The sequence below is a fragment of the Excalfactoria chinensis genome, chromosome 14, assembly GCF_039878825.1.
Source record: "Excalfactoria chinensis isolate bCotChi1 chromosome 14, bCotChi1.hap2, whole genome shotgun sequence".
Lineage (NCBI taxonomy): Eukaryota > Metazoa > Chordata > Aves > Galliformes > Phasianidae > Excalfactoria > Excalfactoria chinensis.
The window spans coordinates 6970798-6996619 of NC_092838.1; the positions used below are offsets into that span (position 1 = coordinate 6970798).

Genomic DNA, 25822 nt, shown 5'->3' on the forward strand with positions numbered 1-25822 from the left:
ACCTCTTTTGAGCTAAATGCTTCTTTTTCCCCCTTTTTAACCTGTTAAAAAAAATCATGCAAACCTGAAATGGGAAAGCATTAAATTAAGGAACTTCGTACACACAGGAAGCACACAGCAGGTCTGCTTGAAATAATTTATTTGCCAAAATGACTGACTGGAATTTTTTCATGATGAGATTTTTATTCTTTTTCCAAACTAAACCATTCCCAGAAGAGATTAATTTCCAAATGCCAGATAGGAGAAGTAGGATTAGCAGTTACTCTGATTGGCATGCTTCAATTATATATTCATTATGTAATATATATCATTGAATCTAGCTCTAAAAAAATCTCACCCATATTCTTATTTTTACCAGGAATAGTGTAATAAGTGACAAAATTGGACTTTGTTGCTGCACTCAAGTTATTTTAATATTGTTTTTTTTTTTCCACTGTAGATTTAAAATAGTCTGCAGAAAGTATTGGGCCCATTCACTGTACCGTGTATTGGCAGTGCAGGCTGTGGCCAGGAGGTAATCAGCATCAGGTGGCCCAGCCCTCCCAATAGTGGCAGGCTCCACACCTGCTGATTGTGCACTGGAACATGAGCAAAGTCATTACAAAAAATAAATAGTAAAACATATCTTTTACTCTGGAGTCTGAAAATCCACGTCTTCACAGCAAATAACAAATAAAATGTATGTTTTTAAAAAGCCTTCAAAATTTCCATTTTAAATAGCAGCTTCAAAACCCGAAACAAGGCATAAATGCCTTGCAGGCCAACATTAAGGCCATAAATCAACAACGGGCAGATTAATGGGGAGGGATGAGGAGGGAGTGCAATGGAATTAATTAGCGAAGAAATTTTACTGGTTAGTTTAAAGAGAGGGAAAGAAGGAAAAAACAAGAGGAAAAACTAAGTTCATTTTTTCCCTGCACAGATTTACAAAACATACTGTCAGGTGTATCTGAAAGAGTGAATCAGTGTAACAGTATCACCCTTTATTTTCCAGTAGCTCCTGTGACCTCAAGCACATGAGGAATCAAGTTCCGCAGGTTAACCTGGCCAGAAATGTCTGCTTTTCTAAGTGAAATTCATTACTGTTCCCAAAGTAATGCTCCACAGGGAAACACATGAGACACAATAAAGTTGTTTGGGCTGATGACTTTAAACAAATAAAAAAGAACAAAACTGCAACTAACCAAAAAGTACTTCTGCTAAATAGAAACCGTGAAAGGATGGTCCTAAATGAGCTCTGCTCTATTAACCAGTCACCAGGGTTCTCTCTTCACTTAAAACCCTTCACTTTTCACCCTCAAAGCACTTAGTATTTATCACCAGTTACAAAAACAATACAGAATGAGGATGGTTTGAACTATTAAGCTGTTTTAACCATTTTGTAAATGAGAAGTCTAAAAGAAAGTCTTTCAATTAAAAAAACAGCTCTTCACAGATTCTTCTTGTATCCTGTGGGGACGTAACGCTGTGGCCTTCAGTTCTGGAGTCTGTGAAAATTTCATAATCATTCCCACCCTGAAAAGGTAAAAAGCAGAGAATTTCTTTAACATTATTTAACTTAATGTATGTTCGTAGTCCTGGAGTGGAGAAAGAGTTTATATTCTGAAAAGAATACCTGTTTTGCTCCATCTTACAATGTTACTAATGAATGACCACGAGGACACTATTAAAACTGTCTATTGTCAAGCTGAAATGCAGGCTTGATGTAACCAGTGCTTGTTACTAAGGTAGGTGGGTTATTGCTGCAATACTGTGATCCTGTTCATGCCGCCTACATTTGGTTACTGGTCAGAGGATGCTGATAAAAGGATTGTAATTCCTTTAAGTAGCCAGCACTCAGCAGGTTTTTTTTGTAAATGTAAAAGCAAACAGCATAAATGAGCAGAATCTGCAGGCAAGATCTATTTGAAGTTTCAGACACCCTATTTTTGTTTCTCTTAATGTTAATTTCTAAGAGATAGTAACTTGTATATATATATACGTACCTATTCTAAATTCAGTCCTTGTCAGGCATAATGTCTCTGACAGGAACTGACAGTACTTGCAGTTCAAAATAGCAGCCCTGAAACACGTTCCCAAAACAATATACTCACTGGCATAGTCTTATCTCCAAAGAAATAAACAGTCTTGTATCCATCTTCTGCAATGATTCCTAAACAGTACCTCTTGTCCCAGCCATCTGGGAATACGTCAAAGCTGATCTGGCCTCCTACAAGAGACATGAACCAAGAAAGCTTTGTCATAAGAACACATTTGTCAGAAGTGAGGAAGAACAAAATGGAGTATGGCTTTTAGTAGAGCAAATGCTGAGTTGTGGCCTGAAGCGTTGATTGAACACCTGGTAAGAAGGCAGGGCTGACCCAGGGGCACTCAGGTGCAGGCAATGTACTGAGTGATGGAAGGGCTGGAGCCAGGATCCACCCCTTCTCAGACCTCATTTAAGGGTCAGCAGTGGAGGTGAGAGTATCTCGCTGGAGATCCCTGTGCACCTGAGGCCTTCTGAAGGTAAGCAGCTGCGTTCCTTTGTTTCTGTGCCTATTGCTGTTGTGTCTGAGCAAGTACTCACTGCAGTCTAAGACCCTGATACTGTGCTATCACTACTGTATTTTTGTGTTACAGTGTTTTTTCTGACTGTTTACCCATTGAACAAATGTGAAAGCCTTGTAAGTTTGTAAATGTGACTGACTCTTAGTTTGAGTCTTTGACTTAAACTCATCCTCAGTGTGGATGCGGTTGCTTCATAAGGACGTTCTTGTCTCTTGTTAGAAATAAGTCTTTCAGAACAGAACGAGGGCTAAATCAGCCCTTGTAACACACCCTGAAGGGACGACTGTTTTTACCAACGCTGTTGATTTAAATGAAATGGTGTTTCAAAGAAATTATTTCAAATGTGATACCTATAGAAAACGTGAGGCCTTTTCCTGCAAATTCTCTTCGTAAATCAGCTACAAATTTTTCTCTTATATGCTCCTTCTGTTTAAGAAAAACAAGCAAACAAAAGGGATCAGCTGCATACTGCGTTAATTCAGCAATAGAAATATAATAACTCAAAACAGCCCATCACCTTATCAAGTTCATAGAACTCAATTCGTTCTTCCTGGCTACAGCTCCTTCCAATGGGGGACACATTTAACATCCCATTGCGGAATTCAATAAAAGTGCCCCTGGAAGAGAATTAACAAGGCAAAAAACAGATGAAACAAATACCGAACACAACAATGAGGCTTTGTTTAAAGATGGTGGGACTCAGGTATGTCCTTCAGCATCCCCTTCTATCTAACAAACAGGAAGGGATAGTGCTGACACCAAGGTGTCTGCTGGACTTCTTTTCAGCCTTTTAAATCACTGTCACCTGCTCCAGCTGGGAGCTTACCAAGCTTATCTTTGCAAGCATGGATGGATCTGCTTCCTGCATGCAATGCTGCTAAGACCCCTTTTCCTGAGGTGTCTGCTTTGCACATTTAAGCTCACAGCGCTCTTATTTGGTGACTTGAGGTGCACGTACCTTTTTTTCGGCAGTTTAATCTTTGCAATGTAACTCAGGCAGTAGTTGATGAGGTCTTGGAGCACCTCCTCACCCAGGTGACCCTGAATGTTCTAAACGAAATTAATACCGTTAATTAACCAAGGCTCCACAACTGGAGATCCTTGAAACAGTTTAACTGGAGAACACAGCTGTAGGATAATCAGAGCAATGGCCTTTCAATAAGGAACTCTCCATTGATGTAACTAAAGGCTCCTGCTATTTCTCTGCCCCTACCTGCTTGCTGAAGAACTTCCCATCTTTGTACGCCACGAGCCCGTTCTCTGGAAACACGTAGTCAAACTTCTCAACCACTGCAAACCAACAGGAAGCCGTCGGTAACAGGAACTGCCCGCGTGTTCAAACGGGCGGTTCTCTTAAGCGTTACATAGATTAGAACGCGTGAGATCCCAACGGGAAGGACCCGGTGACCCCCGGCACAGCCCCAGCCCGGTCATCCCTGCGGCGGCAGCAGCCCCGTCCTTACCGTCCTCGCCGAGCTGCTCCTTGATCTTCTCGAAGTCGGAACCCCCGACAACGCCCACCTTCACCTTCTGACGCAACCTCTGCAGGAACTCCGCCATCTCCGCCGTGATTTTCTACGGTCGAAAATCGGACGGTGCAACAGGACTCAGCCTCACCCGGAGCCGCAGGCGCGCGCCGTGACGGCCCCGTGCCCAGCCGTGGGCGCAGCCCTTACAGCCCTTGCAGCCCCGTGCACGGGCGCCGCCCCATTGGCCGCTGCAGGCGAGGAGCGCGAGCCCCTCCGCCCGCCCCGCCTCGTGAGCGCCGCGCAGCCCTGAGCTCCCCCCGCCCGCCGCCACTCGCCTGCCGCGGTGCGGTGAGGGTCCCGTCCACGTCGAAGAGGCACAGCACGGCGCGCTCGGCCGGCGCCATAGCGGCTGTGAGCAGCGGGGCCCGCCGGGAAGGGGGCGGCGCTCTCCCGGCGGCGGCGTGGCGGCGCTCCCGGACGGCGGCCTCATGGCGATGGTGAGTGGGGCGGCGTGGCGCGGGGGGAGGCCGGCCTGCTCAGGGCCCGGCCCGGTCCGGCCCGAGGCTTTGGGCCTCGGCGGTCACCTCAGCGGGGCGGTGCGGTCGTTGTGGCGGTGCGGTCGTTGTGGCGCTGCCGTGAGGCGCCCCGAGGGCTCCATCCGCGCCCTGCTCCCCTCGGGGCCGGGCGGCTGCGCTCCGTTTTCCCGTGATTTCCGTGATTTCGTCGTTTAACGCGTTGCTGGTTGGCTGCCCCGCGTTCCGTGCAGCGGTGCTTTTTTTCCCCAACGAACGATGGATTCCGCGGTGCGGGGCAGCGCTGACTGCTGCGGCCCTTGTGCCCGCAGGTCCGGCTGTGCTGCGTGAGGAGCGGCGCGGCGTGGGCCCTGCGGAGATGGCCGCGCGGGGCGCCCTGCGGGAGGGCGTGGAAGAGGGAAGCCGCCGGCCCGCCCTGCTGGCGCGGTACGGCCGAGTGTTGGCGGTCACACAACGGGAGGATTGACGGCGCTGTCGCTGCCGATGAGCCGCACCGCGTGCCGTCTCGGCTCCTGCGCCGCTGGGCTCCTGTCGCTGCGGTCCCGCAGAAGGTCGGAGGAGGTAAAAGCGAAGAGTTCCGCGTGGTGTACAGGTTCCCGGGCATTAAGTACTGCCGGGTGCTGTCGAGGCTGAAGCTGCTGCAGACCGCGACGACGCTGCTGGTGCTGCCGCCCGTCTGCTACCTGCACCTGCAGCAGCAGCTGCCCCAGGCCGTGCTGCTGTACGCGGCCGGCATCGCGGTCTTTGCCGGTGTGATGCTGTACGGGATGAGCTACTTTTTCAGACGAATTATCGGATTGATCTACTTGAGCGAAAGTGGAAGGACCGTCAAAGTGTCCCATTTGACCTTCTGGGGGAGGCGCAACGACATCTGCTGTCCCCTGGAGACGGTGATGACTTTGGATGAGGTTGGGGATGCCAGGGGAGAGCTGCTGCTCCGGTTCAGGCGGTACAACAGCACAGAGATCTTATATTTCACTATTAAATACGGCCAGATTGTGGACAGACAGAAGTTCATGCAAATATTTGGAGAGCTGCAGTGATTGAGCTGCAGCTGCTGACCAGCGATGCCTCTTGTTGCATTGTTCCTTGTGTGGATTCTTGCACAACATGCAATTAGTTTATCAAACTGATACACTTCTGTGATTCTCCCATGTGTTGTTTTCCCACATCTGCTGGGATGTGTGTTCAGTGTAGAAACAGTAACCAACAGTCTGCTGGGTAAGTAAGTAAGTGTTGCAAGTTATGGGGTGAGCAGTGAGCAGGAGTGCTCCTTTTGGATGCAGTCAGTGTGTGCAGTGCTGCAGGCACTGCTGGTGCCACACAGGACACAGCCATACAGGCAGCGAGGTGCTGCTGCTGCCCTGCACTGTTTCAGCTTGCCTTGGAGGCTCTGGGTACAAAAGCTCCAAGCTTTCAAAGTGAGTGCAGTGAGTGTCAGAGCATCCTCATTTCAAATTCACCTTCAGCAAGGTTTAGGTTAGCTGGGATACTTCTTGAATTTCAAGTGCTTCCATACAGTCATATGATAAATGATGCTCGATGTCAGAGTGATACTGGCCCATGTATTTATGAGCTGTAATTAGTATTTATAATGCTGAAAAGGCTTCCTGACAATCATAAAATCAGTGTTAAGAAACAATATTTGGACCAGCTGAGTGCACAGGGCTGGTGGCTGTGTGGGTGCAAACAGACCAGGGCTGAGTGCTGCTGCACAACTGATGTTCGGGTGGTTAAAGGCCCTCCAGGAGTCATCAGTGTTAATTCATTTCCCATTGAAATAAAGGAAGAACGCAGCATTCCTCGTTTGTGGTGCTATGAATGACAGGGAGCCCTTTCTCAGTTCGGATTTTAACAACCATTATGTTGACATTTGGAACTACTTGTTCTTCTCTGCCTATGTTCATGCTGGGGGGGTTATTTGTATGTATGTGTGAATGACATTTAATTGCTGCTGTAACACTTGGAGTTGCAAAAACAGTAAATATTGCTAAAAAATTATCTGAGACTGTGAAATCGCCAACCTTCTGTTTACCCACCAGAGATCACCGTGTAGCTGTGGTCCAGCTGCTCTGTACTGCTGGATCATTGTGTTGATTTGGGTTCTCTTTAACATCTACAGCACCCTTGGCAAACAACCACCCACTGCCCTGACCTAAAACAAAGGGAGAAAAGGTAAAACAGCTGAAAGCGGTGTTGAATTACAGCTGAGAAGTGTAACAGGTGTAGCTTGTGTTCTGTTGAACCTCAGCAGAAATCAGGAGCAGGATTTAAATCTAGGAGAGAATGCAACTTGATCAGTTCTGTGTGTCCAGAGAGGGGCAGCAGGGCTGTGAGGGGCAGTATGAGCCTTAAAGGAGCAGATGAGAGAACAGGCGTTGAGCGTGGAGGAAAGGAGGCCTGCGGACTTCATTGCACTCTACAGTTACCTCAAAGGAGGCTTTAGCAAGGCAGGGCTCAGTCTCTTCTCCCAGGTAATAGTGGTTGATAGAATGAGGAAACAGCCTCAAGTTTAAGCTGTTGAAGGGTAATTTGAAGGGTATTACAAAAAGTCTCTTTGTAGCACTGGAGCAGGCTGCCCAGGGCATAGGGTACTGAAAAGACACACAGCACATGCAGTGCTTAGGGACGTGGTTTAGTGGCAGTTCCAGGTTAATAATTGGATTTGATGACTTTCGAGATTGTTTCCAGCCTGAATGACAGCACAGCAGCTGACCTTCACCATCAGTGACATCTGGAGTGTGCTTTTCGGTCTGTTCCTCAGGCCTACTGAAATCCATCTCAGTGGATCAGCAGATCAGGTAGGTAATATTGCCATTGCAATGCAAATGCTAACCCACATGGACTGTTCGCTCATGTTGAATGTCTCCTGATTGGGGTCTTCATCTCAGTTTTGGCTGACAGCGAGTTGTGCAGCAATATATCAAAATAAAAATGTTCCTTGGCTTAAATGCTGCGGCAGCAGAATCCCAGCTGACTGATGTGGTCTGTATGCATACAGTGTGGTTTGTGGAGGCATCTCTTCATGGGAATGTATTTAATATATGCACTAAAGATTCAGCCTAGGCACGTGCTAGAGGTAAAATAAAGAGCCTTGAGGAAGTTGAATTATAAATATTTTATTTAAGAATACTGATTACACGAGATGTCATTGTTTGTTTTATGAATTTGTGTACAGTTACTGGTTACACCATGAAGTGTAGTTAAGTATTGGCTTAAACATTTATTTGGCACTGTCCACAGTATGCTGTAAACAATATTAACTTCATACGCTTCAGCTGCAGTGCTTTCTATGTATTGTCTAACATGATCTCATCAGCATGTTGTACACAATTATACAGTTACTGAGTGTCAGTAAAAATTATAAAAACATCTAGAGTATTCATCATAAAAGTGAAGGTGTGGTAAGACTTCAAAGTACTGGACCTTTGCCTCTGTAAAAGTACAAGACTCGACTTGCTAGGACACTAAAACTACTGCAATGATATGTTGAACTACCTGCTTCCCAGAATGCAGTCAAATGCAGTTCTCAGTTTGACTTTCCTCTTGGTGATAATAGGACAGTGATGACAACGAGGCTTTGTTGAACACCAGACCTTTCAACAACCTCAGTTCAAAAACCTGCTCAGGTTCTGACCAGCTGGTACCAGAATTCTGGGTTCTGCAGAGAGGTTTATAGAAATCCTGTTGTTTTTAAGCTAACAGAGATGAGTTTTCTTGAGTTGTCCAATAAACTCAATAAATAAAATGGGAAAACCACGATTAAAACTTACCAAGAAGGTAAGAAACCTTTCACAGTTTGGTAGCTCTTTTAAGCTTGTCTAAGTCCTTAAACTGCTGTGTCTATACTGTGTAATTAAAAACTTGCTAATAGGGCGACTGTAGTGTCATATGTGGTCCCTCCTTTTTGGTGCTTAACATAAACAACTTCAGCTCAGTAAGGAAAAGCCAGGTGCCTGCTGGCCATGAAAACAAATGGAAAGAGGCACCAGAATGAATTCAAGTCAGCCTGAAGCAAATAGCAAAGAGTTCACAGTAAAGAGATGTCCAGAACGACTACAACACAACCAAGTGTGGACATTTGTTTTGATTCTGTGGCTTTCCAGGAGACCTCTGTAAACACAACAGAAATATGTTGCATTGTAGTGTGCAGCTGGGACCATGCACTGCTACTGTGAGTGCACACAGCAGTGTCTCTCATGTCACGCAGTGGCCGAGATCAAGCAATTCTGCTGTAGTTTCACAAGATAGTCAAGCTGTGATACAGAACTTGTAATAGCTGAAATTAATGGCTGTTACAGTGAGTTTGGGGCAAAATAATCCTAAATATAAGATCACGGACAGAGGTGGAAATAATGTGCTTTGCACGATTCTCTAAGCTTTGTCAATTCAGAAACATTTCAGTATGGCTTTCTCTGTACGGATCTGATCATAAGAGAAGGCAAAAGTTTAAACCTCGAGGGCAAGGACAGTTGTTCTTCAGTTCTGCTCAGCTGTGCATTGTGCCTCTGAAGCAGGACATGCAGGCTAACGGCTGAGCAGAGCAGCGCTGTGAGCCACGTGCTGTGGCAGACCAGTGTTTAGGGGAATAAAGCTGGCAATTATTCTGTAAAATACTGGACTTGGCAGTGGTGGAAAGCAAAACTTTCCTTGGAATGCCTTTTATTCTGTCTGCCATCAGAGAATGGCTCTTTCTGCATGGCAGGCATTTGTGTGTGCATTTAAGTGTTAGGCCATACTTGTTGCTGCTTCTGGACACAAGTAAAACTGCTGGGATTACCAGTGAAGATGTACCAGGGCCTATTTAGACAAGTCAGGCAGTCAGGGCCATAGGTGTAGGGAGGGCTCTGCAGTTCACATGGCCCAGAAATGAGGGCCACAGCCTCTACAGGCGCAGCGTAGGAGCGCTGCGTGTACCTGCTGGTGAGCAGTACCAGTGCTCTGCCTGTGCCGTTTTGCATGGAGCTGCTTGCCTTGGGCAGGATTACAGACAGAACACAAACCTCAGTTTATGACTTTACACTTATCTTGTAAGTGGAGAAGACATGAATTAATGCAAACTACTTTCATAATCAGTTAGTTGTTCCATGTGAGAGAACTGCTTTTTACTTGAAGTTTGCCAAGATATCACTGAAAATGTTCAGAAAAAGGTGTGCGTGGTGGTCCTTGAAGATCAGCGTTGGACGAAAACGGATCGATCTGTCACCACAGCCTCCCAGCACAACACCTGCGAGGAGAACAGCCCCTTCAGTCATCACTGCCCAACACCCAGTAAATGCAGGTCAGTAAGAGCTTCCCCCTGATCACTGCTAGTCCTGCAGCCACACAGCATGTCATCAGTGGTGCAGAGACCCATTCTGTAAAACATCTGAGATGTTGGAAAAGCTCCCTCCAGCACAGAGCTCAAAACCACTACTGGAAAGCTGCAGTACTCTGGGTTAAGTGACTCCATCACAGAACCAACAGGCTTCTGTACACTGTTTTTAAACAACTTCATTTTTAATAAGAAAAATGTTAACTATCTCAGTGCTGGCAGTGCTGCACCACTCCAAATGCACAATGTTTTGTTAACCTTTAAATCCATCGCTTTTTGAAAAGGTTGTGGACCATGAAAATCTGTACCATTGAGCTGAGCGTACCTTGCCTCTAAGCACAGCCTTGGTGCACCATGAAGCAAATGCCTTTCCTTTTCCCCATGCTGGCTAACTTTTCAAGAACAAAACATTTCATCAATGTCTTAACAGTGGTTACTGTATGTGCTTCTTTCAAGAGATGTGAGCAACAGCAAAAGCAGCTGCAAACCCAGGGCTGATAGCTAAATGCAAAGGCAGTATGAGGCTCCAAATCATGAGGTTCCCCTCCTAAAACCTGGGCTTGCCTACAGCTGGGTGAAGTTCTGTCCTAACAGAGTCATGCAGTTGCACATCCACGCCTGTTTTAGGCAACTCAATATATATTTTGTTCTGAGCTATTCCATACAATTCCCAGTCCTCTCTGAGTTTTCCTGTGTGACCGTTACGTTAACATTAATTTCCCTGGTGTTTCTAGAAGTCAGCCATGCCTGGATCCACCTTTGTTCACAGCTGAGGAATATTAAAGTGAGGCTACAAAAACAGTGCCCTGCATAGGTCTAAGTGCCATCAGATCTAAAGAGGCAGTAATTGTGCACGTATGTGCAGCTGGCTGATTGAGATGATACATTTAAGGAGACAAGTCTATTGCCAGAGAAGCTTTCATACGGCTTGTCTGCAATTCACTTTTGTCTTTGTTTGGATATTTTAGTTTGCAAGCACCAGGTAAAGAAAAAAATCAGAGCATTCCACATATCCTGTTGTTTGTCATTTGAAACTTAATCCACGCATAAACTTTCTTACCTTTGTTTCTTGCTATTGTGATTAACTTGTTCCTAGTTGCATCATTTGGAGTGTCAAACGAACAGAATGTTCCTCTTCCTCTCACTCTGCTGATAAGATGGGGGTAGCGAGCCTGCAAAGAGCAGGAAGGATGTATGCACGGCAGCTGCTGTCACTGGGGGCACCAGGAGGCAGGTTCTGCCAAGCACTGCAGCATGGAAAACCTGCTGCCTCCTGTTCTGGTGGACTGGAGCTTGCAAACAGGCCGGGTATCTCACATAACCACCCCCCAACCGATGCCCCACAAGCAGTGGAAGACAGAGATGAACTCTCACTCCCTTCAAAACTCCTCCACACGATGTCTTGTGGTATGGAATATCCCCCCTCATTCTGTTCCCTCCCAGCTCCTCCAGCTCTGCACCACACTGCTTAGCAGCAACTGTAAATGTCAGTGTCTTACCAACATTGTATTTCTCTGAGAACCAAAAACACAGCATCACAGCTTCATATAATTTGGAGGTCACCATTTTGGATTAAGCTATATAAAAACTACATTCTTAAGTCATTAAAGGAAAGTTTACTTGAGTTCAAAACAGGACATGTTTATTCAGACTTACACTGAAGTCACTGAACCACTAAACTACCATCATAGTCTGCTGCCCAGCTGGAGTTCCTCAGTCCAAGTATTAGAAACTGATCAGCAAATTTCTCCTTATCTGTAATAAACCTTAAAAATGTTTACCTGCAAATCCAGTAGTCCAGTCAGTAGTGCTTTTCCTGCATGGGCTGCGTTGTTGATAAGATCTTCTCTTTTAATAACCCTAATGACTTCAGCAAGCAGAAGGTTCTTGGATGGATCTCCAAGCCAGGTGTTAAAAATCCGATAGGGCTTGGGAAAGAGTTGAAAGAGAGTTGTGCAATAAGTTAACAGGCTAGTCACTATAATAAAGAAAGCCAGCACATTGATCACATGTGGTACATGAAAAAGCATGCACTAATCTCATCTGTCTGCACTAAGCTGCCCTGCTTGGCATAAACAAGGAGCTACTACTTTATGCCATGAATTTAGCACATTTTCTTTTGCTGCTCTGTCATATCAAAAATACAAGGCTGCAGATTATGTTGAAATCTGCCTTGTCTGTATGGGTTTGGTGTTCAAGATTTACCTGCTGTTAATTTAGTTTTTTCATTTATTAAAAGTGGCATTACTATGAAGAGTAAGTCTTGATAAGAGCACACAAGCTCTGAAAATGCCAAGCCCTGCAAAAAAGGTGTGGGTTTGTGGCACCTTTTGTACAGAAGGGCAGGTCATTGGGCTGAACCCAGTTCTCCACTCCCTCCCACCAGCAGTGTGAGTGACCGACAGCAATCAGAGTAATAGAGTGAAAGTAAAGATGTCTCCTATAAGCACAAACAAGTGTCTCTGGGACAGCAGCTCCATCTGGAACCTGCAGCAGCAAGGAAAGCTCGCCTCTTCCACAGACATCACAGGTGCTCGTAAAGGCTCTTGTCAATTAGCACTAAGTTTCATTGGAAGTCTTACAGCATTTGGCCTGAACTCCTCTTTGTGGAAAAATCCTCCTGTCATCATCTTCTTACTAAATGTCACCACATCAGCTGGGTCATCCAGGCCCCAGTGCTCGTGTGCCCAGAATTTTCCTGTGCAGCCACCTCCCGTCTGCACCTCATCCACCAAGAACGCACAGCCGTGCTGCAGAGAGGTGAGAAAAGCACAGAACAGGAGTCAGCATTTCCAAAACAAACATACCTCTCTTGATGAAAACAAATTGGACTGAGGAGTCCACCAACTGTGTGTGCAGTGTTAGAGACAACACTGTGCCGACCACGGGAGTTGTTTGTATTGATACATTTATGTAAGTAGCCCAGCTGCTAATAAAGAGGCTTGTGACATTGCAGGAAGAGGAAGGCCCCTGGAGATGGGAACAAATGATGCACGTTTAGCTACCGCTGTGTGAGCAGTGAGACACTTGATTACCTTTCTGGCAATATCTCGCAGCTTTCTAAAGAAGTCATCTGAGGCGTGGTTGTCCCCACCCTCCGACTGGATTGGTTCTATAATGATTCCAGCCACAATCTTCTTCTTTTTCCTGTACTTGACAATCAGATCTTCCACCTGCAAATCAATTCATGTTACATTTTCTTCTCGTGGCCACCTCATGTTTCTTCCCAGAAAGATTAAAGCTCAGCAACAGCACTTCAACTTCTCATAGTCATTCCTGGCTATAAAGGTGGCAGGCAGGAACTACATGAAATCTGTAAGTACCTGGGATTTAACACTGCCTCCTTGTTTGTCAGTGTTGGTGAAGTTCAAACCACAACCTGAACCAAACTGTACCCAAGTTGTGTTAATTCTGCACAGTGTAACAAGTACAGCAAATTTCAGCTGAAAGTATCATTGAAACCACTGCAGTTGGCTATGCCGTTGCTGTCATTCCACCTCAGATTTAAAAGAAATAGCACAGAACAAATCTCACCTGATGTACAAATGAAAGCAATCTTCTACATTTGCATTTTCTATTCACTTCACATGCTTTTAAGTTAATCTGATGAAGCACTGCAGAAATCCTGTTGCTGATAAGGGGCTTACAGAGGAGTTTTAATTAACCTTGCAGTGCCAGTCGTTGGGATTACTAGTGTCAGTTGTACTTGAAATATCCCTGCAGAGCTTTCAGGGCCCACAACCTATGTAGGCTGTACAAAGCAGTTCTTTCCCAAGACTGCCAGTAAGCAACTTCAAAGACTTTCAAGAGAGCATTCAGCTTTTTTTTCTTTTAGATAATGGCTGAAGTTTGTGGACTGATTTTTCACATCCCACTTCCCCCCTGAATGAGCTATTGTTGCAGGGCAGCAATTTGCTATGCTTTCAGTTTCCCCTGAAGTTCTACAGGTTTAAATGAGCAGCCCCTTCAGCCCAGCTCTGCACAGCCATCCACGCCACGCTGCTGTGCTCCATGCAGCACTCAGCCCAGTCCTTGGCAGTTACTTCTAATCCATGTCCCAGTCCGTTCCTGTTCCACATGGAACAGCAGTCTCTTAAAAAGAGTGCCTTGCAAACAGATCCCGCATCCCAGGAAGCCCAACAAGGAACCCCATCATTTGGGTACCTGCAGGCAGTTTGCAGACTGGCTGCTCTTCTGCAAAGCAGGGCCAAACTTCTAACTGTAAACAACAGTGAATGCTGCTTTAATCACATGCTGTTCCAATCCCCGAAAACATTCCTTTAATGAAAAGCAACTAAACCTGCTGCCACCATTCATCATTTCCAAACAAAATTAACAGAAAGTTGCCAGTGAATTTGTTACCTCCTCTAAACAACGGGCTTCTTCCTGTTGATTCTCTTTCACAAAGTCTTCCAGAGGGTACTTGAGTCTTGGAAATGGAGCAATAGGCCAGTCCAGTGAGGGGATGTCCAGTTTGTGAATTGCTTTAGAGTGAGTTGTAGCTAAGCAACCTAAGCCCAAAAAACCAAGAATTAGTGATATCTGACAAGGAACCGTACAGGAAAAAAGCTACAAGAGGTGAAAAATTGCCTGACGTCAGGACTTTCTGAATTGCTCCATGTTTTCCTTTCCTGAAATACTGAGTAATAGGATTTACCCAAGGCAGAGTGCCTCTAAGCACTTGTTTCCATATGCACTGTTCCAGAAAGACAGGAGGACCTCTGTCACTGAACAGCAGTGCAGAGCAGATGGGTTCCACCCAGTGAAAGAAAACCAGCCAGGGAGCTCTGAATTACAGCCCTGGTTGTTAATGAGTTTGTGGCTGGGACTGAGCCAATGTAAAATGCTAACCATGAGTGTCATCACATTTTGTGTTGTGGCAATTTCACCCCAAGAGCTAGATTGCTGGTACATGTAGGAAACCCTGGGTTCTAAAATAAGGGATCTTCATATTCAAAAGATTTGAGATTAAATCCTCCTGTCACTTGAGGATAGTTTCAGTACTGGTGGGGCTTGTAAGGCACACAGAGGCCTGCTTCTGCTCTGCTGGCACTGCCTGTCTCAGAGCAGCCTCTCTGCAGTCTCTCAGCTCGCTGCAGGGCCAGGCAGGAGGCACAGGACAGGGCAAGGCAGTTCTTACCAAAGGTCCTTCCATGGAAGCCACCCATGAAGGAGAGCATGGCGTAGTCGGGGCAGCCGGGGGGCTGGAAGCAAAGCACAGAGGTCAGAGTGGTGCCAGAGCTGAGCTGCTGCCCCATGGCCTGCCCACAGCCTTCCACCCCAGGAAGCAGCTACCAGAGATGGTTACATTGGCACATTGAAGAAGTATGCATCATCCCATAGGAGCTGCTTGAGCTCCTAATATCACAGCATTCATGAATATTTGGCAGTTTATACTGCTAATACTACTGCTTTACAACAGCAGAACATTCAATGCAATCAGCCCTTTCTGGTACAAATGACAACTACTTGTGTGCTGTGTGCCCGTGTGTGGGGTGTTAAATCTGTATGGTAAAAAACCCCACAACGTTACCTGGTTAATCATGCATGATTCCAGTTCCTCTTTTGTGACATTATTACGACCCCTCTCCTTGTTCTGCAAATAAACAAAGCAAAAACAACCACCAGCAGTTTTCCTTTAGTTGTAATCAATGAATTTGTAGCCCAGTTAGAAGTTCCCAATTCTGTTATTTCAAACTAGAGGCAGGGAAAACTTTGGTTCCTATGACTGCAATATGCTCTTTGTAAGACCAACTATTTTAGGTGAATGTCAGTTTAAGATGTTGGCCCTAATAATGTACAGATGATAGGCAAAGCCAGTCTGTCCGCCCACTGAAATTGTATCAATAGAAATTGAAAGCTCAGATGAAGGTTTTTCAATAAAGAAAGAAGCTACATTAAGGAGAGTATAAATAACATCACACCTGGAGAGCCTCTGACCCTTACTTTGCTTTGTAACAGCAGTTATGTTGATGAATAAATAGATTTCTACATCCAAAACCGCATAACAGAAACAGTATCAATATGTTACTCACTCTGTACCACATAAATATTAACTTAAATGCATTCTCATTCGAGCAGGATCCACAAGCCATGGTCATCACCTGTGGCAGACCCTTGGGAGCCACCTGTCAATATAAAAGGAGAATCACTTCAAAATACTGAGCACAGCTATAGTGGAAATTGAACATAATGCCATTAGTTTCAGTGTAAGGGAAAACCAGCCCTGCCTGGGATGAGGAAAGCTGGCTCTTAGTGCAGCTGAAGAGGCTCAACACACTCCACTTATGCTACCTCTTATGAGAGCACAGTGAAGAGAAGCAAACGAATGCATTCTGTCATCAGTTCTTGAATCCACACTGAAAGAGGCTGTACCTGTGCTGAGAGCAGCACATCGCCCTTTCACACTGAAGCCTGGGGAAAAAGGTTCCATTTTGTCACTTGCTGGTTCTGGTCCCTTGAAAGAGCTTCCCTCCAGCAGGCAGACAAACCGCTCACCCATAGAGCTCCCCAGGAAAGGCCCACAGCTCCCCTTGGCGTACCCTAAACACAGACTGCAGGAACTCATCACAGCCATCTCAGACTTACTGATAACAAAGATTCCTTCAGTCTTTCTGAAAAGTTCTCTGGAGGTAAAATCCCGAGGGCAGGTCTGTTGATAAAAGTGCTCTACAAAAACAAAGAGAAATTGTTAGTTTTTGCTATTACGTGAAAAGCATCATGTTGATATGGAGGCAGTTACATTTCATCCTTATCACAAATAACAGCCAGAAATTTGTGCTTTTATTCTTACTGGACAGCAGTGGGCAATGCAACAAGGAGATTGGTGAGGAGCTGCTTTGCATCCATCATCAGAGGCATGCATTAAATTGAGCTCAAGAACATCGACTGTGATATATCCAGACAAGCTGCTGAAGGTGCTTTTCAACCACGTTATGCTCTATGAAACTTGCTGATTTGCACTGGAAACATTCCAGTTAAATATTTCTTGTTCCAGTGCCTTTTGTTTGCACAGTCACCTTTCCCACTGCCTCACCCTGAATTTTAGGTACCTTCTTCATTGTGCACTGAAATAGAAGTTTGCTAGCTTGGCAGCATCAGAGCTTTCTCACATTTTTTCTCCTTTTTGTTTCCTGATTATGTTCTAACCTAAATCTGGTGCCACTACTGCTGAAATAGTCCCAGTGGTTGCAGTGTGATCTCTCCTAACAGAGCGCTCGCACAGCTGAGCTTGGGTGACTGAAGTCTTTATAGGTCTCCAAAAGGGAACAGGCTACATCCCAAGCTTGTACAGTTTTCTGCCTTCTGCCTTTTCTCACTACAGGTACTCATTTATTCAAACTTGTGGACCACAGTAAGAGGTGTGAATGGTCATACTGTAAAATCACAGCAAGGCTGAAGGCACCTCAGGTTCTCTCTGCCCCAGCGCTGCCCCAGCAGAGCCACCCAGAGCAGGGCCCAGCCCCACAGGCTCTGGGCAGCCTGTGCCAGGGCTCCAGCACTGCACAGCACAGCAGTGCTGCCTGATGGGCAGAGGGAACTGCTGAGCTCTGGGCTGTGCCGCTGCGTCTGCTCCTGGCACTGGGCACCACTGAATGGATCCTGGCTGGGCCCTGTTTGCACCTCCCTTCGGGTGTTTATAGACATGGATGTGATCCCCCTGAGCTGAACAGCCCCAGTACACATAGAACATTTCAACAGAACTCTGAGATAACAGTCTCAAGCTTAAAAAATCCAAGTAATGCCTTTAGTGGCAGACAACCACCAAGTTTTTGTTTGGTACATATGAGAACTCTCACTTGACTTTTTACCTCAACTTAGAAGGCAATTCTTATATAAAATTAAGAGATATGAGACCATAAATCTGTCATGAATTTGATTACGGGTTGTCACAGTCAATTGACAACATTTGCCATTAAGCAGAAAAGTCTATTTCTCTTTTGTTATTAATGAGATGCTCAGTACCAAGAGAAACATAACACTGATATCAAGCTGCTGTGGTCTCAAATGAATGGATGCATATTTAGTTCTTTATAGCCGGCTATAAAGAGGGTAGATGGAGCATTACAGATAAACAAAAACAACATCTCTCCACAAAAACACCAACTCTGTTGTTAAGTAAAGAGGCAAAATTAAACCAAACAAACCCAGACAAATTATCGTATCAGCCTAAGAGAAACTGGAAAGACTGCCACAAGGAGGGACAGGATGCCCTCAAGTAGACTGGAATTCACTTACCAGGTTCTGTGGCTGCTGGAGAAGCTTTATCAGAGACGGATGGCTGTAACCTAATGAAAAAAGAGAAAGAAAAGTTGTATCTGGTTGATGTAAATTAATGTGGAGAGACCCAGAGAATAATCTTATTCAGACTTAACTCAAATTCTTTTTATTGTGTGTATGCTTCAACTATCAATGATCTGACTTCTTTTAAGTAGGACAGTTCTCCTCTTTTATAAACTTGGTGTCAAGCAACAGCACAGCGTATTTTAGCACATGCAGTTATAAACCCAACACAAGAAGAGACGAAGAGGCAGTTGAACATCACAGTTGCCACCACATGGCCTTTCTATACAAGATGCTGTCAGTCTTGCTGAGAAGCGCACGTCCTGCACTGCGTGCTCTCTCCTGACCAGCTTTCTTATCTCCCTGTTTCCTTTAACACACTTTTTGTTGGACAAAGATGCAACAGCTTGTCTTTTTTACCTAAAAAAGTTAAAATATTAAGGAGGCTTCAGAGTTAACAAGATAAAAGTGCTTAATTTATACCTATGATGCTACATGGGATCACTTGCTTGCTTACAGGTAAACCAACAGACCAGATGTAGAAGAAATATTCAGCACAGAAAATTGTGGTTTAAACCCAGTTTTTATGTCTGAAATGTCAACACCAGAGACTTAACATCATCTTTTCTATTCTCCTGCAGAAACAGCTGGAAACCTCATCTTCCCTACTGCTCAAGAAGTCACCCTGCTCTAATGTCATTACAAAAGCAAATCATGCCCCCGATTTCCCCATTCTAATTGAATGACAACAGCCCTTATTATCCCGCCAGAGCAGTGGAGCCTTCGGCTACTGCATTAACAAATCAATTATAAATTCCATCTTGAATATTTTAGTTCAACACAAGGAATATCCAGACTGTTTTTTAGCTGCACATCATTCTGCGAGGTATCTGTTAAAATGATCATGAAGATGATACAAGTGGCTATTTGCACACAGGCAACTAAACCTGCATTGCATCAGCTGCTGTGGGAAGAACTGAGGATCCACCGGAGAGATGGACACGGCTGAGCTGAAGCTGTGGCTGCAGCCCTGGGCACCTTGGAGAGCAGCTTAGGAAATCTCAAATGACCCCTGTTATAAAACAACCACCAGTGCCTTGGAAGCTTAACCATTAACTCTGATACCGCTTGTAAAAACATGTGGTTCTGCTGCTGGTGCTAAGTTAGCAGGAAGAATGCAAAGACCTTTGTATCTTTTGTTATGTAACACAAATCCAAGGCTCCTTTTACCTGTAACCCATCTTCTTCCATCCACACAAGATGACGCCTTCCTTTCCCCTCACTTTGTGCCCTGCAGCTCTGTCTGCCTCCTCCAGCATTCCCTGTGCCAAGGCACAGCAAGAAAGAATCCTTAAACCCTGCCTTTCTGAAGGAGCAGGAATGCATAGGAAGGTGCTGAACTGCTGTGTGGGTTTATATTAATAAATCTAACACTGGAAAGATCAGAATGGTTAAGTAATTATTATGTAACTATTGTAGACAAAGTCAGATCGCTCCTGGGCTAAGACGGCAGACAGGAGCTTGTTTCACTGCCAAGAGCAGCACAATGGTTTATAGCTTTATGAATCCACTATCCAGCTCTTTCCTATCAGCAGTGACAGAGCTGGCTCTAAGAGAAGGGCACCTGCTCCATCACTCTGCCTGTCACCATCAGCACAGCAGAAAAGAACACGTCCTCCAGGCTCACAAATGTGCCTGTTTGCAACGGGATAAAAACTGCTGAAAGAAAGAGATGGAGAAAGCGCTAAGCAATGAACCCCAGGCTGCTGCCAGCAACACCAAACTGCACCTCTGAGAATGTCCAAGAACAAGAACAGGCCTCACCATCAATAAAAAACGGATTACTTCATTTAGTATTGCAGAGGGCGTGCGAGTAAACATGTCAATAGAATCCCTCCAGGCATTTGGCTTCAGGGTGTTTCTAACTCTGTTACACACACGTAACACACAGGTTTAAAAGCAATATGTGTCTCAATCTCCTCAAAACTGTGTGGTTTAAAAAAACCAGAAGTGTTTTAAAACACAAACAGTCCAGAACATCTCTGCCTGCAGATTTTTTATACTCCTTATCTCTCTGCACAGGCGCTTATTACCTCTCACCTTCTGCTGGTAATTACATCCTGCTGCGGCAGATCGTTATTAAATCTTGGGGAGCTCTGAGTGATTCATGAAAGATCCTACTGAGTGTATGTGCAGAGATAAGCGCTGGTGACTGCAAGCACCTTGATCTGAGAACATCAGCTCACCCACAATCCTCAGCAAGATTTTCTTCTGGGGTCCGAGTCAGGACATGTCTCTCTCACCAAGCAGGACACTGTTAGCGACCTCTGCAGCTTCACTTTGCCCTGTTCAGTGTAGAAATATCTAATACTGTGTGCTCAGTCAGATTTAAGTCAGCCTCCATTACACTCCCATTTGCTTGTGGCTGCACATCACAGATCCACTGTGTGAGATGCCGTACGAAGCGCAGCCCTGTAGCTCTTACATGGCACACTGAATTTCGCTTTCTACCTGTCAGCATCCTGAATGCACTTGACAAGCAGTTTTCCCACTGTACATTCCACTTTATTTCTTGAATATTTGCTTTGATAAAAGTTCAGTAATCATTAGGAGGAAATGAACTATAAGAGACCAGTAAGATCCTGCTGTAAATCAATGGGATTTCATCAAGTCCTTTGGCATGAGTCAGTGGAAGCTGAAGAAGAAATGAGAAAGGCCATATGCACACAAAACATCAGCCATCAGCTGCCTCACCTTACCATTATGTTGGCAGTGTCAGGGAAGCCCTATGTGGCATTTAGAATGCTTAAACACTGAAGTTGTTCAGCTATTAATAAATACACAAATAATATGCTGAATAATTAACTACTGATTGATAAACAGTAGAATCTGCTTTCTAAGAAGTTCTGCCACTTAGGAGAACATTCCTTCCCTGGAATGTTGCCCTGGACTGGGTGACTGAAAGACTTAAAGCTACTGGCTCTGGATACCGCCTGTAACAAGTCAGCTTCTTTAGCAGACCTGCCTGTTGCACTCAGTGATATTTGCAAGCCATTATATGGACGTACAACACAAAGTTTCTACAAAATAGCACTTCTTGTTTGAATGATGGAAGGTCTGGAACAATAAATGCAGTTCCTTTCCTAGCCACCTAATTCCAGCTCCATTTAAGTTAGATGAGGACAGCCATACAAACACAGTGCCTCTTCATCTCATCCCTGTTTCCACATCAGTGCTGACAAAACGATCTCAGTGCAGCCTCTAATGGGTAAAAATACGTAGGAACTGCGTTGATGAAAATAAGCTTTGAGCATTTAAATGTGAGATCATTCCAGAACTCTTCTTAGGGTGCTACATGGAAGCAGAGAAGACTGGAATAACTGAAAACATGCTGCAGTTTCAAGGTCTAATGTAAAAAATGTGGTAATGACCTGAACATCACTAAGTACTGTTTCCCAACAGGGAGGCCTGCAAGTTTGGTTTTGAGTCATTGCTGTTTCTGCACTCAGCACAGCATCTACTTTGTAAATGACCACAGCAGTTCTGCTCTTTTTGCTTCTGCAGAAATAGATTTTTAAGCAACCCAGAGGAAGCACAGACCATCAACAAGCCGACCATACAACCGCTGATGCTGCACTCCTTCAGCTGGGGCTGCAAACTACCTGCTTGGCTTTAACTCAGCACCCCGGGTTCAGTGACTGGTTTTGTTCCACCCCACTGGAGTCCACGCGGCCCACTGCTCTTTTCAGATCTCTCATGAAAGAAACGTCAGCTCAAGTGCAGAACATGCATTAATTTGTTATATTAGTGTTTAAAAACGTAACATACTATTACAGAATCACAAGGTATCCAAACCCAAGCAGACAAAGCCTAAACCATGGAATGGCACATACAAATCAGTATTAGAGCTTCTTCCAGATACCGACCTGTGCTCCAAGTGAGCCACAAGGACTGCGTGTTTAACCCCGCTTCCCCAGCTGTTCAAAAAGCACTGCACAATGCACAGCAGTGTGGTGCCCCGAGTACAACGAGGCATACATTACCTCAGCCTGCTCATTAACCAGCTTGTTTGGTAACAGCTGAGAGAACAAAAGCATAAGGACAAAGCAGAACTTTTGGCAGAGCTGTTTCCTACCTATCGGGATGGATGAAATCTGAGAGTAGAGATCCAGCATGCGATTGCCATCCACATCCACGAGGTAGTTCCCTCGGCTCTCTTCGTAATTGCAGAAGAAGTGCACAGCTTCCGCATTCTTAAAAGGAAAAAAGCAACAAACAATGAAAGCCTGAAGCAGCAGCAGCGTGGAGGAAGCAAGAGCAAAATCTGATAACGATAAAAAATAAAAAGACAGATTATACCCTTTCCATGGGGATTAATGGCAAAGCTATTTTTATAAAGAGGAATTGTTAGGAATTGCCTGTTCTAAGGAAAAAATAGAGGCAGAAAAACACCTATTGCAATGCAAGCCAGCCAGCTCATGGGCAATGACTGAACGACTCCGAGTCAACAGAGTGACTCTGCCAGTCCTCAGTGAGAAGGGAATTCCAGATCTGAGAATGTAACTTGGGCTTCTCTACTCAGTGAAGCCCCAGATGATATCTGCAGTGGCACAGAACACAAAGCTGGTATGGACTGGCAGCTGTTTATGAAGGAGCTTAAGGGCAAGAAGGTACTTTCTTCCACACAGATCAAGCACACATGGTGAGGAATTGCACAGCCTGGGAAGGCAATTAGCATGCAGGTTGGCACACTTTTAAGGCCAAATACTCCTCAATGGCCATGTGGTAACTCAAAGCAGACAAACAGCATTTCAACAATTACACGCAAATCACTGATATTAGCAAAACAATTCTATAGTACTCAAAGCAGACTAGAACTGATCCTATGCACTCATACACAAGCACCACACATAACACACTTGGCAGTCCAAGCCAACATGGCTTTTGGTTTGGGGTGTTTTTTTTATTGCACAGAACTCAACATACGAAACTGACTTGAACCAAGTTCTGAAATCACAGCATTGACAGCTGTACTGAACTCAGAGAATGGGACCAATTACCTGAATTCCATTCAGCTGCTTCATTAATTCCTGTAGAAAACAAAACAAAATAGATCAGCCTCAGGAATGTCATTACTGAAAATGTAAGTGTGCAGGGTCACCTACCACCAGACCAGGCTGCCCAGAGCCACATCCAGCCTGGAAGAACATATTTATATGACCACATAAACTATGAGCAAAGCTTGCAATCTCATCTGCTTACCAGGCAAGTGCACTTGCCACATGAACCTCTGCAGTGCACTGGGCACAGTTAGAACTATGGCACACTGAGCTACGTGGGCTGCATGCACAGCTTAACTGTGTGTCTCCAAAAAGGAAAAGCCGTCTCTGTACTGCTCAGCTGAATGGAGAAGAAACAACTCACACGTGTAGAAGGGAAGCTGGCACACTGGTTCTAGAAACACAGCTTCAAAAAAACAGGAATCAGTCTCTTAACATGCAGAATAACTGCCCATTGCATCTGTGCTCCATGCAAATTCCTGTGCTGGCAGGGAGCTTGCAGAGGAGGCATCTCTAAGTGCCCTTAACTCTCATGCTTGTTCGCTTTTCTTCTGCTGATTTAACAGCTCCTGTTCAAATACTGACTCTGACAGGGAAGAACTGTCCTGCAAACTGAAACTCTGTATTCTTTTCAACACCAAAGCATTATTTTACATCACAAGTCAGCTGGGTCACCCTTGCAGGGAACCAAAGTGCACACCAAGCAGAGACCCTTCAGCAAATGGTGCTCCTTGGCTCCCAGTTACTTCAGATGAGAAGCTGGCAGCTGAGTTCCAGAGAAATACAGCTCTCTCTCAGAGAGGGGCAATGTGAGACACGGTTTCCCCCTTCCTGGCTTTTCACTGGCAGCACTTTGATAAAAGGCGCAGACTGTCATAATGTGATTTATATCAGAATTAAGGTTTGGAATACAATTTGTTTCTCAGTAAGTTAAACACAGCTAAAGAAAAGAAATATGTAAGGCACCACGCTTTGAGAACTCACCCGAGATCGTGGTCCGGGAACTTCTGTCTTCATTAGAGGTCCATCATAATCAAAATCCACATCAATTTTAGCTGCAGCTTGACTGATATATCTGTGTCCTGTAGGAGATAATGAAAACCTGAGTGCAGACCATAATTTCTGTGTTCTCCTTCAGAATAAATATCCAGACCTTACCTGAGTGCAAACACTTGACGGATGAGACCAATTACGTCCTGCTGTCTGAAGGGAACCAAATATCTCATCTCCTTGACAAGCGTGAAATAAAACTAATGCCAGTGAGGTAGCTTTAAAAACCCCACAACAATGAAGTGAGACGACAGGGCAGAGAAGCAGAGGCAAATCCTACTGCAAGGGACAGAGCCCACGTGCCTTCATTACAACGCCAAGCAAACAGAGCTGGGGATACCCGTGGCACCAAGCAGAGGCAGTTAGTAAGTGCCAAGGAGCATCGCTTTGGTTCTGGTGGATCCCTCCTGAATACAGAGACATTGCTTTAAGGGGTTGGAGGATCACTGTGCATCTGCAACTGAGGAGGTATAGACTCAGGAGCTTCAGCCAGGTGCCCAGCAAGAGACCACAAGCACGGTGCGTGCACTGTCATTAAGGGCTGAGCTGAAGTGATGCCCTCAACAGCCACATCTGTGTCACAGAGCACCTGCAAGCCTTTAGCCAGCGCAGTGTCAAAGACAAATTAATCTTAATAAGCTTCACTTAGGGGGATCACCTGCACCCCAGATCAGCACCTGAAGGATGAGGCACAGCCTTCAGTCCATGACAGACAGGTTAACCCGGAGCAATCCGTGAAGGCCATATGAGGCCCTCAGCTCCGTTCCACCAGCACAGAGGTGCGCTACGCAAGCCTGCCTTGGAGAAAGCTTATCTGAAAAGTCACAGCCCTTGGAAAGCTGCTCATCTGGGGAAAACTTGGTCTGCAAAGATAAATCTCCTCAGCTTTAATTCCATGTGCTGTATCCAAGATGCGTCACTGCCTCTCTGCAAGCTATTAATAGGTTTCATTACAGCAACACCACTTCATTTTTGTGTCACTCTGTTTAGCTTTCATGTAAATTGGAGACTGCATGGCAACTGTTCCGCCAGAAAAGAGCTACTGCAGATCCACAGCCAATGAAGATGCAGAAAGAGCAAGCAGCCTGCAGAGACTCCAAGGGGAAAAGAGACCCAAGTGACCCACGTGCTCCTGGCTCCATCCACTATGGGAGACAGCAGCGCACCAACACTGAATGCTTCTACTTCTGTATTAACCAGCATTTATTTTATTAATTATGGTGCTGAACCAATGGACCAACTCAACCCAACTCGACCTCCTGCTGAGCTCTGTGATGAAAGTGCAATGGAAGAAAGGCTCCTCCTGTTCTATCAACCTAGTGTAAGAATGGGACCAAATGATGTGCCGCAGCTCTCGTCTTAAAACTGTGAAGAGGTAAAGGGCTGCAGCAGGGTGTCAGTCTCTGAAGAAGCACTAGTAATGGCTTTTAATTCCATGTAGCTAATATGAGGCAGCACAGCAAACAGCACCTCTTGACACCAAATCAAGCGTCAGAAAATAAATGATGCGCTATTGATGAACCTAATTATCAGAGCTGAATGACTTGCAGAGGATTTTCGACCCAC

The 25822-nt window shown here is 45.2% G+C and overlaps 3 protein-coding genes across 7 annotated transcripts in view; 1 reads left to right on the plus strand and 2 right to left on the minus strand.

Moving 5' to 3' along the window:
• Positions 1 to 122: 122 nt before the first annotated feature.
• PMM2 (phosphomannomutase 2) lies at positions 123 to 4491 on the minus strand. The gene is made up of 8 exons (XM_072349511.1): positions 4352 to 4491; positions 4011 to 4122; positions 3761 to 3837; positions 3506 to 3597; positions 3065 to 3164; positions 2898 to 2973; positions 2094 to 2209; positions 123 to 1515 (listed from the first exon to the last, which is right to left on the minus strand). Exons 1-8 carry the CDS (start codon positions 4418 to 4420, stop codon positions 1414 to 1416), a joined length of 744 nt encoding a protein of 247 aa, XP_072205612.1. The 5' UTR covers positions 4421 to 4491; the 3' UTR covers positions 123 to 1413.
• On the plus strand, positions 4405 to 6535 carry TMEM186 (transmembrane protein 186). Its single transcript, XM_072349512.1, has 2 exons — positions 4405 to 4513; positions 4861 to 6535. The coding sequence occupies exons 1-2, from the start codon at positions 4505 to 4507 to the stop codon at positions 5590 to 5592; spliced, it is 741 nt and encodes a 246-aa protein (XP_072205613.1). The 5' UTR covers positions 4405 to 4504; the 3' UTR covers positions 5593 to 6535.
• A 1117-nt stretch (positions 6536 to 7652) lies between these two features.
• Positions 7653 to 25822, minus strand: part of ABAT (4-aminobutyrate aminotransferase) — a 35590-nt gene continuing 17420 nt past the window's right edge. For all 5 annotated transcript variants that reach the window (XM_072349506.1, XM_072349510.1, XM_072349507.1 and 2 more), the window contains exons 3-16: positions 24191 to 24288; positions 23207 to 23236; positions 22282 to 22399; positions 18102 to 18151; positions 16452 to 16532; positions 15899 to 15991; positions 15397 to 15459; positions 15004 to 15067; positions 14226 to 14374; positions 12899 to 13036; positions 12446 to 12613; positions 11645 to 11791; positions 10924 to 11035; positions 7653 to 9776 (exon numbers count right to left, since the gene is read on the minus strand). In XM_072349506.1, coding sequence (XP_072205607.1) covers positions 9655 to 9776; positions 10924 to 11035; positions 11645 to 11791; positions 12446 to 12613; positions 12899 to 13036; positions 14226 to 14374; positions 15004 to 15067; positions 15397 to 15459; positions 15899 to 15991; positions 16452 to 16532; positions 18102 to 18151; positions 22282 to 22399; positions 23207 to 23236; positions 24191 to 24288 — 1433 coding nt within the window. In that variant the 3' untranslated portion in view covers positions 7653 to 9654. The remainder of the gene's footprint in view (positions 9777 to 10923; positions 11036 to 11644; positions 11792 to 12445; positions 12614 to 12898; positions 13037 to 14225; positions 14375 to 15003; positions 15068 to 15396; positions 15460 to 15898; positions 15992 to 16451; positions 16533 to 18101; positions 18152 to 22281; positions 22400 to 23206; positions 23237 to 24190; positions 24289 to 25822) is intronic.